The 15,260-nt window shown below is 34.2% G+C and overlaps 1 protein-coding gene across 2 annotated transcripts in view; it reads right to left on the bottom strand.

Annotated features, from left to right (window-relative positions):
- Nucleotides 1-15,260, bottom strand: part of MANSC1 (MANSC domain containing 1) — a 50,649-nt gene that overhangs the window by 4,123 nt on the left and 31,266 nt on the right. For both annotated transcript variants that reach the window (XM_027856365.1, XM_027856364.1), the window contains exons 2-3: nucleotides 11,098-11,430; nucleotides 5,068-5,208 (exon numbers count right to left, since the gene is read on the bottom strand). In XM_027856365.1, coding sequence (XP_027712166.1) covers nucleotides 5,068-5,208; nucleotides 11,098-11,320 — 364 coding nt within the window. In that variant the 5' untranslated portion in view covers nucleotides 11,321-11,430. The remainder of the gene's footprint in view (nucleotides 1-5,067; nucleotides 5,209-11,097; nucleotides 11,431-15,260) is intronic.

Here is a 15,260-nt window from a genome sequence, read left to right as displayed (position 1 = left end):
TAAAGGAATACAGAAAGAATAACCTGAAGAAAATTCCTGCAAGATGGGTGACTAGTAAGACGGTAAGGGAGCCAGCTATACCAAAATCTTAGAAAGGGAAGAGGAGCAATAACTAACTACATCCCTATCCTACAGTGGGGAGAAGAAAGAGGGAAGAAGAGAAAGGAAGGATGAATAGGGGCAAAAATAGAGAAGGAAAGAGAGAGAAAATAGGGGGGAAAGGTAAAAATTACCCAGAGGAGAAATATTATAATTATAATAATAATGGGCATTTATATAATGCTTTTAAGGTTTATAAAATGCTTTAAAATATTATCTAATTTTGTAGTCAAAACAATTCTGAGAGGGAGATGCTATTTTTATACCCATTTTACAGTTGGGGAAACTGAGGAAGAGAGGTTAAGTGACTTGCCCAGGCTCCCACAGTTATTAAATAACTGAGTTTGGATTTGAACTCAGGTCTTCCTGACTCCAAGTCTCATACTAGACACTGTGCCACTTAGCTTCCTGATGATAGTTTCTTCTTTTGGATCTATACTGTACAGATGCACAATTCAGGCATGTTACCACTCTTTATGCACCAAGCAGAATGATTCATTACCATCTCCCCGCCCAATTTCCCCAATTCTCCATAAACTAGGAGGGTCATTCTCTCTCTCTCTCTCTCTCTCTCTCTCTCTCTCTCTCTCTCTCTCTCTCTCTCTTTGTAGAAAGCAGAATTTATTCATTTTTTTTAGTATCTCACATTCACTTTATAAGATTCTGAATTCCAAATTTTTTTCTCCCACCTTTGCCTCCCTCCTCCCCAAGACAGTATGCAATCTCATATAGGCTGTACATGTACATGTACAGTCATATTAAACATATTTCCACATTAGAAATGTTGTGAAAGAAGAATCAGAACAAAAGGGAAAAACTACGAGAAAGAAAAAACAAAAACAGAAAGAGAAAATGGTATGTTTCAATCTGCATTCAGACTCCATGGTTCTTTCTCTGGATGTGGATAGCGTTTTCCATCATGAGTCCTTTGGAATTGTCTTAGATCATTATATTGCTGAGAAGAGCTAAATCTATCGAAGTTGGTCATCACACAATGTTTCTGTTACTGTGTACAATGTTCTCCTGGTTCTGTTCACTTCACTCAGTATCAGTTCATGTAAATCTTTCCAGGTTTTTCTGAAATCTGCCTGCTCATCATTTCTTATAGAACAATAGTATTAGGAAGGCTGTTCTCATACTATACATAACACTAGGTCAACAAATACAGAGCCAATATAAGAGAAGTTGTGATGCAAATGTTGCGCATAGATCCTGATCAGGGAATTAGCCCTCTTAATCTTTAGTTCTATTATCACCTTTCCTTATGTCTCCCAATAAATTTAATTCTAACCTAGCTCTAATTCCCCAAAGAATAAAGCTAACTCTAACACTATTCCTAATTCCTATCCCTAACCTTACCCTAAATGCCTCTTAAAATAATGTCCCTAATCCTAATCCTAAATTTACTGACCCTACTTCCTCCCAAATTTAACCCTAAAACCTTAATACTGAAAGCCTCATCTTCACTCTTCTCTGCTACCTTTTCATTTATACTTCTTGAGGAATTCCTACTGCCACCCTTTTGCCACTCCCTAAAGTGAAAAGAATTCCTTTCCTCTCCTAATACTGAAAGGATTCCCTGTCCAGCTGGAAAAAAGGGGGGAAGATGGATTTCCTGCTCTGATTTTCCCATCCTACTGTAAAGCATAAGAAACCCCCCTGTTAATGATGAGAGGATTCCCTGCTCCCCACCCCAGGGCATAGTGCCCTTCATTTAACATACTTAAGTAATCAGTTCTACCCTTCTTCTACCCCTTCTACCACTCTTATCCCTGAAAAGAAAATTTTAATAGTAAATTTTAAAAAATAAATCCTATAAAATAAGAGATCCTAGAGATAAAATTTCTTCAGAAATGCATGTTGAACCTTCAGTGGAGGGATGGAAGAAATATGAAATGATTCAATAAATTGGATCACAAAAATATAGAATAAATAAAAAGAGGTATCTAATTCAATAAAAGAAACATACTACAAGAGATGAAGGAACAACAAAGGAAACTGTAAAATGACGTCTAAGAACTAAAAACCTTAGTGTAAGTGAAAAATAAGAGAATAAAGGAAGACAAGCAAAGAATAATAGGTATCAAAAATTAAACTTAAGAACAAGTTTAGATGAAATAATACTGAAAAAATTAACTGTGGATATGGAGGATAAAGTAATAGATTTGGAAATTTTAAAAATGCAAATATCAGATTAGTTGGATTAATATAATGACAAAGAAATATAATGACAAAATATATATGACAAAGAAAACTAGATATTCTATTAATTAACTAATGGGCAGCTAAATGGCACAAGTAGATAGCCCACAAAGTGGGCCTAGAGTCAAGAAGAACTAAGTGTAAATGTAGTCTCAGACATTTACTAGCCATGTCAATTACTAGCCATGGACAAGTTGCTTAACATGTTTCCTCATCTGTAAAATAAGAATAATAACAGCACCTACCTCTCAGGGTTGTTGTGACGATCAAATGAGATAATGCATGTAAAGTGCTTTGCAAACTTTAAAGAGCTATAGATTACCTAACTGATAATTGGTCAAGGGATATTGAAAAAGCAGTTTTCAGAGGAAGAAATCAAAGATAAATAATCATGTGAAAAATGCTTTAAGTGATGAAATGCAAATTAAAACAACTCTGAGGTACCATACTTCACACCTAGCAGTTTGGTTAACAGGACAGAAAAAGAAATTGACAAATGCTGGAGGGAATGTGGAAAAATTAGTACACTAAATGTACTGTTGGCAGATCTGTGAGTGAGTCTAACCTGTCCAAAACTATGTCCAAAGGGCTATAAAGCTGTGCATACCACTACTAGGTCTATACACCAAAAAACAAGCAATCAAAAAACAAACAAAAAAGAAAAGAATCTAGTACAAAAATATTTATAGCAGCTCTTTTTATGGTGGCAAAGAATTGAAAACTGAGGGGATACTCATCAAGTGGGAATGGCAGAACAAGTTATAGTATATGAATATGATGTAATAGTATTGTGCTGTAGGAAAACCTGGGAGGACCTCTAAGAACTGATGCAGAATGAGGTGATCAGAACCTGAAGAATAATTTATATAGTAACAGCAATACTGTAAAGATAATACTGTGAAAAACTTAGTAACCCTGACCAATACAATGATTCACCATAATTCCAAAGGACTCATGACCAAAAATACTACCCATTTCTAGATAGAGAACTGATGAATTCAGTATAAATTGAACCATATTTTTTCTTTTTCTTTTTTTTCTTATTTTCCCTGAGCATGACTAATGTGGAAATATGTTTTGCATGACTTCATATGCACAAATGATGTTGTAATTCTTGCCTTCTCAATGGGTGGAGGAAGGGGAAGAGGATAGGAGAGAATTTGGAACTAAAAATTTTAAAAATTTTATAAAAAATAAGGAGCTATAAAAATACTAGCTATTATTATTAATTAGAGAAAGTTTTCCAGGTAGACAAGATCAAACAACACTGCAATTAGAATACAGGTATTCCCCCCAATAAGAAGTAATCTTAACTTAAATATATAATTGCTAGATTTCAGAATTACAAAGAAACTTTAAAAAAAACCTATGCATCAAAAAAAAATTACATTTTAAATCTATAGCTTAAAGATATCCTCAAAAGTTCTAAATGAAGAGCTCCAAATAAGTTCCTAACAAAATAATAAAATGCTCTGAGCTTTTTTACATGTAGTTAATATTTTATATATGTACATCATATGTATTATATATAATAAGGGAAACAACATTTTTCTAACTGTAGTAGAAGTAATCAAATTAGAGTTTGAGTTCAAATTAAGTATTATGATTAACACAAAATGTAAAGCACACTCAAATATATTGACATTTACTAAAAAGCATTTAACACAAATGAGAAAAAACGATAAATAAGAAGTGACAAAAGAGACAGCTGAAAATTCCAAAGTCAAAGATCCTTTGTATAATAAAAAGAGGGTTAAATTTCACGGAATTATAATAATCATCTAAAAAAACAAATAAATATAGTATATTTTGTTAACTAGTTATAATAGTTGAAACAGACATAGGAGATTAAAATAGATTTCAATATATCCAGAAAACATTAAGAACATCAAGATAATGTCAGAAGACAAATCAGAATTATTGCTTGTAGCAATAAATGTCAATGTTCTGAGCTATCCCATTAAAAGAAAAAGTTATAGGAAGGATATAGCTAGATTGAAATTTAAAAGTTTCATCTAAAATAAAATATACAAATGCAACTTTAAGAAAAATGCAAATGGTACTAATGGTATCTTATAAAGTGGAATTCAAACTAGAAAACATTGAGACAGATAAGGATGTTACCTACTGATGAATGGAAAGATGAACAATAAATATGTTTCTCAATTTATAAGAATGAAGCAATATGACAATTAAATTCATATATTTGGGGATTTAAACACATTATCAAACTATGGAAGTAAAATCAAAGATAAATAAATAAATAAAGTAAAGTAAAGAAATAATAGACATGCTACTATGGAAGTGTTTTGCATAACTGCACATGTATAACCTATATTGGGTTGCTTGCTTTTCCAATGAGGGTGGATGGGGAGAGAGGAAGGGAGAAAATTTGGAACCCAAAGTTTTAAAAACACATGTTTAAAAAAACACATGTTTTAAAAAAATGTTTTCACATGCAACTGGGAAATAAGAAATGCAGGAAATGGGGTACAAAAATCTATCCCGCCCTACAGGAAAATAAAAGGTGAAGGGGTTAAGAGAAGTGGGGGGAGAGATAGAAGGGAAGGCAGACTAGGGGAAGGGGTATTCAGAATGCATGCCATCTTGGGGTGGGAGCAGGGGTGAGATGGGGTGAAAATTTGGAACTCAAAATCTTGTGGAAGTAAATGTTGAAAACTAAAAATAAATAAATTTATTAAAAATTAAAAAAGAAAAAATAATAGACATGAATGGCTTATTTAATTTTTTAAAAAGTTACATTACCTTTCACTATCCTATAAGTCATAACTCCCTTTGCTGGTTTCAACGGACAAGCTTCTTCACTGGGGCAATAAAACAAGTAGCAATTTGGTTGTTTAGTTGCCTTTCGCGTGTCAAAGATGATCAAATTACACTCTTTGTTCCCTACAATGAAATACTTAAATTAAATATTTTACATAAGTCAGTAAGCATATGCAATTTCTTATGCTACTATGGCAGACTGAGCAGGAAAAAGCATATGTATTTTATATTCTCACATAATCATCTTTGTTCACAACCAAGACAGTTAAATCATTTCTTTTCCTTTTATAAAAGTAAAGTGAATTTTATTGTTCATTTTTATCAGATTATTTATTACAAATGTAGAACTAAATATCAGTAAAATTAAATAAACTTGCAACTACTTAGATTTGAGTAATTAATTTCAACTCATAAAATACCCATAATGGTGTCAGTAATTTCCTCTAGGTCTACATCAGCTTTGCTTATCCATTCACTCTCAATCACTTAGTCCTTTTATATGGCTGTAATTTGTGTGTACTCTGTTCTTATGGTATATTTTTCCTTTGTACTAATTCTTAATGGTCTTTCTAGATTTGTTTATACTTCTCATACTGATCTATCTTAATTGATTTATGATATACTAGTATGTTAATATACTTTATTCACTTGTGGTAGCAAAAAACTGGAAACAAACTGAGTATTCATCCAGTAGCATGTGACTGAATAAATGGTGGTCCTGTGTATGGAGGTAACATGGGAAGATTTGCAAGAACTGATAACATACTGAAATACATAGAAACAAAAAAAGAATATACACCATGACTGCAATAATGTAAATGAATTTATCTATAAATGGAAACCAGACTGAATGATTGAAAAACCAACCCATGACAGTCCTGAAGGATAGACAATAAAACATATTTCATTCCTCATGGCAGAAATATGTGATTCCATGGATACTGGCACTCCCTAAAGTTTGCATTGCATTTAAACCTTCTTATCTTGTTCATGGTATCCTATAAATATTCTGCAGAAGATCCACACGATGTATTAGAGACCTTCAGCAGGTGCCAGTGCATCAGATAGCTCCCACTCTTACTAAATGATTGGCCAACTTCCTTTTTCAATCATATATGTCTTGGATTGGATTACACCATTACTTCACCTTCTTGCTTGCAAGATATAAGTGGCAATATTCAGGAGCATACTTAACACCCACCGTATATCCTTACATTGTCCTACACATCTCAGAGTTACAATATCCTATGATTTGCAACCATATAGTATTATCAGAACACTGAAGTTAGATAACTATGCTTTTGCTTCAGGGAGCAGCTTTGATATAGTCTACAAACAATTATTTCTCTACCTTTATGTCCTTTGCAACACCTTTTGGGGGATATACAACAATTATCTCCATGATAATATTTTTACTTATGCTTATCATGAGAATTGCAAGGGAAAATGACCCAGTGTCTCATGAAATGATTCTTGTTGCCTTTAAGTGATTGATGAACGAATAAAAAAAAAAGGATTTATTAGACATTTACCATGTGCTAAGCACCATATTTAGTGCTGGGGAATAGAAAAACAAGACAGTCCTTATTCTTAAGGAATTCATATTATTAATTGGGAGAGACAACATATATTGGAGGGTTCAAAAGCAGAACAAATTGCAAGACCTAGGGATCTTTAGAGTGTACTGGCAAATCAGATGGCAATACTTGGGGATCTGACATGAGTAAGCAAAAGGGCAGATATCAATGCCTGGGGATCCAGAGGATATACTGGCAGGACTGTTGTAAGACAGAGGTAGCCAGGTGGCCTGGAGTCAGGAAGACGTCAGTTCAAATGCACCTTCAGACAACTTACTAGCTATGTGACCCTGGACAAATTATTTAACCTCTGATTGTTTCAGTTTCCTATGTGACCCTGGACAAATTATTTAACCTCTGATTGTTTCAGTTTCTCATTTCCTAAAATGGGAATCATAACAGTACCTATCTCACAGGATTGTTGGGAAGATCAAGTAAAATAATATTTGTAAAGCACTTAGGTCAGTGTCTGGCACATAGTAGGTGCTTAATATAAAAAAATAAATAACCCTGCCTCCTCTCCCCCACCCCCACCCTGCCAAGGCCCAGTGGTCTTCTATTTTACTGAAAGGACTACAGTTGACAAGGATGTATTCATCCAAGTTCTGTGAATGGCCATATCTAATTTTCAACTAGGGTAGAAGAACTGAAAGGACCAAGCCCATGACCACTGAAAGAGCCCAAAAGATGGATTGGAGCAGAGCAATCAGTTCATGCCACCTCATTGCCTCTTTCTGTACAGAATTATAAAATTTCAGAGTTGGAAGAGACCTCCGTGAATGTGTTGTACAACCCATAGCTGAAATAGAATTCTCATTACAATACACTCTACAAGTGATCATCTAATCTTGGCTTGAGGAGCTTCATTGAAGGGGAACCCACTATTTCCTGAGGCAGTCCCTTATACTTCTCCATAGCTCCAAATGTTAGGAAGCCTTTCCTCATATGAAGCCCAAATCTGCCTCTTTGCAACTTCCCCTTTAATCCTCTTTTCTCTTCCCTTTTAGAAAAATTAAATTTGCTAATAATTTGTCAGTTTTACTGGTATTCTTTTAAAAAGCTCATTTTATTTGTCACTGTAATTATTTTTTCATTTCCTATTTTATTCACTCTTTTTAACTCTCTTGTAGAATATTGCTTTGTTCCTTTTCTAGGTACAGGCTTAATTAATTTCTCTTTTCCTTTTCTCTTATTAATATAGGCACTCAAGGATAAAACTTTGCTTTGAAGAATGGTTTTGACAATATTCCATAGATTTTAACATGTGAACCTATTGAAGACAGTCTCTTTTAAATGCTCAGTCATTTTTATTTTCTTCTTTAATATAATCATTGTTTTTAGTTTCCATGTAGTTCTGTGTAGTGTACTCATATTATTGTTATTTATTTCTAATTTTATTGCATTGTACTCTGGAAATACAGCATGTAAAATTTCTAATCTTTTGAATTTGAAAAGGGCTTATCTGATCAGGTTTGTAGAGGTTCTATGTGTGCTTGAAAAGTATGTGTTCTTTTCTTCCATTTAATTCTGTCTATATATGTTATTTAGAGTTTTAAAAATAAGCAACTTAGATATGTAATTTCTTTATTACTTTTTTAAACATTAAAGTATCCTGTTAGTGTTATATATGTATTCACTTCTCATATTACTAATAATCTTCTTTTTAATAATTTTACTGTTGAAATAAGGCACTTAATTATTTAAATTATTAAATACTTATTATCATAGTGTTAAATATTTGTTAATTATTATTACTTTCACTTTTATGTGATACTCTTGTCTGATTCTTTCATTTTTTTCTGTTTTGGATACATCCACTAAATACAGATATCTCCCCAAGGCTTTGTCCAGGGTCCTGTCCTTTCTCTAAGTTGTCTCATCAGTTCTCATGGGTTTCATTATTATTTCTATACAAATTATTCCCAAATTTTATATCCTTCCCTAATCTAGCTCCTGAATTTCAGTCCTCTGTCACCCATTGCCTGCTGGACATCTCCACCTGTTTGTCCCATCAAACTCTCAAATTCAACATGTCAAAAATAGAACTTGGTATCTACAATCCCCAAACCTTCCTATTTCTGTTGAGAATACCTCGTCCTTCCAGATACCCTATATTCTGGCCCAGGCCTAGCTCAGTCTAGACCAATGATTCAGGCTCAGGATTAGAATGAGGCATTTGTGAAAAAATGCAATACAAAAACTTTAAAATGTGATAAGATTTTTAAAAGGGCATGATTCCTAATTAAATTTAAATAAAACACTACTCTCCTTTACCTCTAGGTTCACCATAGCAATTGGCAATACTTGTCCAGGAAGGCATCCTCCTAGGGTAATCAATGAGAATTCTACTAAAACCTTTGGAGCCCTCTGATTATCCATAGGTTGGAGTTTTTATGCTTCGGGGGCAAAGGACCCAAACCAATAATTAAAACCCAAGTCTTCTGGGTCAATCAAATACCAAGGGCAGCCTCCTTTCCCTCTTTAAGGAGAAACTAACTCAGTTGAAATAAAAGCAGTGCTGTTCCTACCCCACTCAAGGTTGTAACTTGGAATCATTCTCAACTCATTTCTCTTCCTCACCTCCCACATTCACTAAGGTGTCCAGTGCTGGCCAGGGACTTTAATATAATACCACTCACTCTGCCCCCAGCCACAAAGACTGGAGGAGCAGGTAGGGTCAACTAAAACCCTGGCCATTGGCTATCTTCTGATTGTGGGGGCAGGTTGTAATATCTACCAACTAACCTGGAGGAACAGGTGAAGAGACCAAGACTTTGTTCAGCTGCTCTTACCCTGACCACGTCATTTCTCTACTATAATGGCTCCCTATTACCACTATGATAAAATGCAAACTCTTCTGCCTGGCACCCTACAATTTAACTTTCCAACTTTATACTACTCTTCTTCTTGCACCCGATGTTCCAGCCAAACAGCTCTATCAGCTGTACACCAAACTCAATATTCCACCTCCATTCTCCATGCCTTTATAGAAGCAGTCCACCATGTCTTTAATGCCCTCCAACCTCACCTCCACCATTTATAATCCCTAGATTCCTTCAAGGCTTAGTTCAGATGCTACCTCCTCTGTACAAAGCCTTCTCTTACATTATTATAATACTATTATGTGGACTATTTGTGCCCGACCTGTGGTAGAGCCTTCACAGTCAGATATACCGTAGCTTGACTTCAACATAATGATGTCATTGTGGTCCTCTTTGAGAATGAAGGACAACAACCAACCGTGATACCAGTGTGGATTTATCTCTCTTCTCAAACTACCTTGCATCTATTTGTAAAGGAGTTATATTTCCCCCAGTAAAATGTAAACTCCACAAGAGTAAAAATTGTTGCATTTCTGACTTTTTACCTAACATAATGTCTTATATATGGTACATTAGTAAATGCATATTGAGTTGAAAAGATGTTTACAGAATGAATATTTGGGGTGGTTCTATAGGCAGTCAGGTTTCCATTTATCAGTCAGTACTTACTGCTTAATCCTCCTTCTTAGTCACTCAACAAACAAGACATTAAATACATTTAACACCTGCCCATGAGGTTTACCACCTCACTTCACATTATCACATGATTCTGCCTCCTCATTCCTCAGTCAAACAAACCTAAGATAATATTCTAGTTTTCTCCTTCTCAACAGATTGAAAGTTTTTCACATCTGTTCTGTCTTTGGTAATTAAGTGACTTGGGACTTCTCTAGATCCTAAAGTGTTGGGATCACTAGTCTATTGTACACATTGTACCAAAGAGTATTTTTTTTAAATTACTTTTTTCTTTTGTCTCCTTCCAGGTCTCTCTGAAGTTTCATAACCTTTGGCTTTATTTTTTTATATAGCTTTAGTAAAAGTGTTACTGATTTTGCTTTGAGCTTCAACAAATACCTCCTTAAGACACGATGTCTTTTCTTTTTTATTTAAGGCTCAAAGATTCTTTTTCTAGTTGAGGATACTATTCACAATTTTTTCTGTATCACCACACTTTTTGTTTTACAACAAAATGGGATATTCTAAAAACTGTCTATTGAAAATTAATTGTCTAAGTTAGTAGAGAATTTAGTTTTCAACCTTTTTGTTGTTGAGTCATTTTTTCTGTTGTGTCCAACTCTCTGTGACCCCATTTGGGGGTTTTCTTAGCAAAGACACTGAAATGGGTTTCCATTTCCTTCTCTAGATCATTTTATAGATGAGGAACTGAGGTAAACAGGTTAAGTGACTTGGCCAGGACCGTGCAGCTTAGTAAGTGTCTGAGGCCGGATTTGAACTCAGAAAGATTACTTTTCCTGACTCCAGGCCCAGTACTCTATCCACTGCACCACCTAGCTGCCTAACCTTTTAGGCACCACCTGTTATTTGGTAATCCCAAATATTTACTTATGTGAAATAATATATGGTGGAAACAAAACCAAAGAAAACATTTTTACCTGTTATGTTTTTGGTCAAACAGCCAAAATTAATGCAATCTTCTTGAGTTTCTGTATGTATGGGCTCAATGCCTCTGATTCCATTAGCAAGAGATGACTGGATGTCAATCACAACATCTTCTAGGCTCTTGGTATGGCAACTCAGACTGATCGATTGCATTGGCATCAAAGTACAAATCATTACAAAAGCATAAGTCAGCCCCAACTTTATTCTGAAGGACATTTATGATTTTAACTAAGGCTCAGCTTTCAAAATTCAAAGATGATGAGCTCTCTGATTTTCTTATTGCTTCAGAAGCAATGCTTAATGGAACTCTCTGGAACTCTGTAGCTCTGGAACAAATGTAAAAAAAATAATCAGAAAGGGCTTCCTTTAGCAAATATAGCTAAGAAAAATTCCATTTAATTCAGACTTGAGAAAATTATCAATTTATTGGTGGTCATGACAGAAAGTAGCAAGTTCATCTACTTTGATTATTAGATTGTGAGGAATGTACCTGAAACAAATTAGTTATAGAAACCCAGAAGATGTTTAGCACCAATACATGATTTATGTTTGGTTTGGGTCTATGATTTCATTATTGTACTGCAGGAGGTCAAACTGTCAGCTTAGGCTATAGGTGTCTATAAAACTACCAAGTACTTCCCTAATTGGAAAATGTTTAACAGAAAACATTTTAAAATACAATACAATAAAGATAATGTTAATTTGTGGTTTTCTAAGTCAATATGCAGCCAACAGGGATCCATTTCTGTTTGAGTTTGACACTATTGATGTAGAAAACCCCTTTCCTTCTGGTTTCATGTATATCTGGGATTGCAAGAAAGGGCCAGACCCAGTCCCAGCCACCCCATCCAGAACTTTGGTCAGATAGCAACAATGACAGCCAGGAACAGGATCAGACAGGGCCTGCTCACACCATGCAAGACTGTGGAGTGAGCAAGGGAAGAGTCACAGGAAAACAAATTTCAACTTCAAAGGGAAGATTAAAATAAGAAAAAGTACAAGAACCAATCATAACAGTGTTGACTACGGGAAGAAAGAAGGTCAGAGGAGTAGGGGAAGACCAACTCAATTATAGATTACTAGTGTTGATCACATTCCTTTTTCTTTTGCCACCTTCTTCTTTGCAAAGAATAGAGTGGGAGACAAAGAGAGGATAAAGTAAAAGAGAGTATTATGGCAGGAAATACACAATTAACAGTCACAACTGTGAATTTGAATATACCCACAAAGCTGAGGGAAGCAGAATGGATTAGAAAACAGACTCCATCAAGATGTTGTTAGTAAGGCATATGCTTGAGACATAAAGATTCACACAGAGTTAAAATGAGGGGCTGAGACATAACTTATTATGCCTCAGGCAAATTTTAAAAAGCAGATGTGACAATCATGATCTCAGACATGGGAGCAGTAAAAACTGCCATGATTTAAAAAAAGATAAGCAGGAAAACTATACTATGCATAAAGACATCATAGATTATGAAATAATACAATTACTATATATACACATATATACACACACTGAATGGCATAGCATCTAAGTACTTAAAGGAAAAAGTTAATCAAATTATGGGAAAAATAGACAGCAAAACTAAAATAGTTGGGGATCTCAATATGCCTCCTTTAGATCTAGACAAATCTAACAAAAAGATAAACGTGAAAGAAATTAAGGACCTAAATAAAATTTCAGAAAAGTTAGATTTGATAAACAGATCTCTGGTGATTGCTGAATGGGAAACAAAAGAATATGTCTATGTATGTGTCCGTGTGTGTGTGTGTGTGTGTGTGTGTGTGTATACATATGTACATCAGTTTTATATGCCACATTTTAAGAAAACTATGCTTAGGCACAAAAACCTCATAAACATAAGCAGAAAAACAAAAATACTGAATATATCATTTACTAACCAGAATAAAATAAAAATTTTAATGAGTAAAGGACACTTGAAGAAAAGATGCAAACTTATATGGTAGGTCAAAGAATAAATATCATAGCAACAATTGATAATTTCAACAAAGAAAATATCAATATATAAAAACTTTTGAGATGTGGCCAAAGCAGTCCTTATGGAGAAAATTACATTTCATCAATGAACTGGGTATACAACTTTAAAAACTAGAAAAGCAACAAATGAAGCTCAATTAAAGACAAAACTACAAATTCTGAAAATCCAAGAAGAAATAGAAAAGAGAAAGTAAAAATGTTGAATTGATGAGCAAAACTGGAAGCTGATTTTTTAAGAAACTAGTAAGCCTTATAAGCTGCTAAATAATTTGATTTGAAAAAGAAAACCAAGTTACCATGCTTAAAAATGAAAAAAATCACAACAAATGAAAAGGAAACAAAGGAAAATATTTGAAACTATTTTGAAATCATATGCTAATAAAACTAGTAACATGAAAAGGATGAATATTTACAAAAATGTAAAATACCAAGATTAACAGAACAAGAGAAAGAGAATTTAAATAAGTCAACCTCAGAAAAAGAAATTGAATAAGCCAATAATGAAATTCCCAAAGAGGGGAAAAACAAGATTAGATGGATTTAAAAGAAACTTCTATCAAACAGTCAAGGAACAATTAATTCCAATATTACATAAATTATTTACAAAAATAAGGAAAGGAAATAGGTGGGTATGAATGGGTTTTAATTTATATCATTGGAAGAAAAAATCCAAATCAATGAGATCACAGATCCAACTGAATATTTTAATATTTCAACTGAAAGAACTCCCAGTGGGGAAAACTTCCTTCACTCTTGTAGATTGTCAATTTGTCTGTGACTTTTATATTGGAGTTGCTTCGGGGCACTGAGAGGTAAGCATCTTATTCTATGTTTGGGCAGCTTGAACCCAGATCTTTTTAACTGTCAGGGCTGGCCTCCTATTAATTCTGCTATACTGCCTTTCATAATACATATTGTTACATCTTGTTAATACTTAAACCAAACAAAGATGTTGTAGAAAAGCACTGGCAAAGATATTTATTTACTTTGGATTATTGGAAATTTTTCTTTCTAGTTTCTCCTTCCACATGACTGGAAGAAAGGGAAGAATTGAATATTTGCCTTCATTCAAAAACTTAGCACATGCCTGGCACAAAGTAAGTGTTAGATAAAAGATTATGATGATGATGATGATGACTGCATTCTGGGGTGAGGAGGTAAGGTTTTAATTTTGGCAATTTTTCTTTCTCAGGACTGTCCTGCATATTACTTGTGCTAGCCTATACATTGCCACCTCTTTCTAATTAGGGGTCAGAACCTTTTATTTTTTCTCTTTTGCTTCTCTTTTTCCAATAATACTACTTGGTTATCTATTATCTTGTTTAAAAGCAAACACTAGTGAACTGAGTACAAGGTAAAATTGACCTGAGCAAAACTTTGGAATAGGAGAAAAAAACCTGGTTTTGGTGCTCCAATCTCTGATTTCTATGACACCCTGAACCCACTCCAGATTGCAGATGGGAAGGGACCTTAGAGATCCATTTTCCATGTCAGGAAATTGAAACCCAGAGAGTTTAGGTAAGTAGCCCAAGATTACATAAATGTTAGGCAACAGAATGATGGTTCAAATCCAGATTGATCCTCTAGCTACCATGGTGTTTCCCTCAATGTACCTTCCTCTTTGTTATCACCTCTATTAGAAGTCAACTCAAACAAGATCTAAGGATCCTTATTGATACCTTAGGATGAATTAATTTGAAGTGTTACCACCAAAGAATCATTGCCTTTTACTAGCAGATTAAAACTCAAGCCAAAAGGAAGGTTTTAGTAGTCATAGATATTTATGAGTTTGTTCTCTTTCCCGTTAGATTGTAAACAGGGCCTTCTACAGAGCTTTGCTTAATAAATTTTTGGAGAACTGAATTACTGGAATGCACTGTATACCACAATACAACAGGGTGTGAGATGTATGACTGGACCCACAGTATAAGAACCCATGGTCTATAAAAATGTTTTCAATAAGCATTTTATAGATAATAACTTAGTTACTAGCTTCTGTATGGATGGAGTAGGCTAAAAACTAGATAAGAAAAAAATATGCTTATTAAAATATTCCTGTTAACCTCAGACCCTCATTTAGTTTTTTTTTTCTTTGATGACAATGCACGAAGAGGAGCCAGAAAGTCTCTTTACATATCTCCTTGTAAAGCTTAT

Source organism: Vombatus ursinus, unplaced genomic scaffold, assembly GCF_900497805.2.
Source record: "Vombatus ursinus unplaced genomic scaffold, bare-nosed wombat genome assembly UNPS02011431.1, whole genome shotgun sequence".
Lineage (NCBI taxonomy): Eukaryota > Metazoa > Chordata > Mammalia > Diprotodontia > Vombatidae > Vombatus > Vombatus ursinus.
Note: the sequence above shows the minus strand (reverse complement) of the source record. Positions and strands in the feature narration are given on the sequence as shown.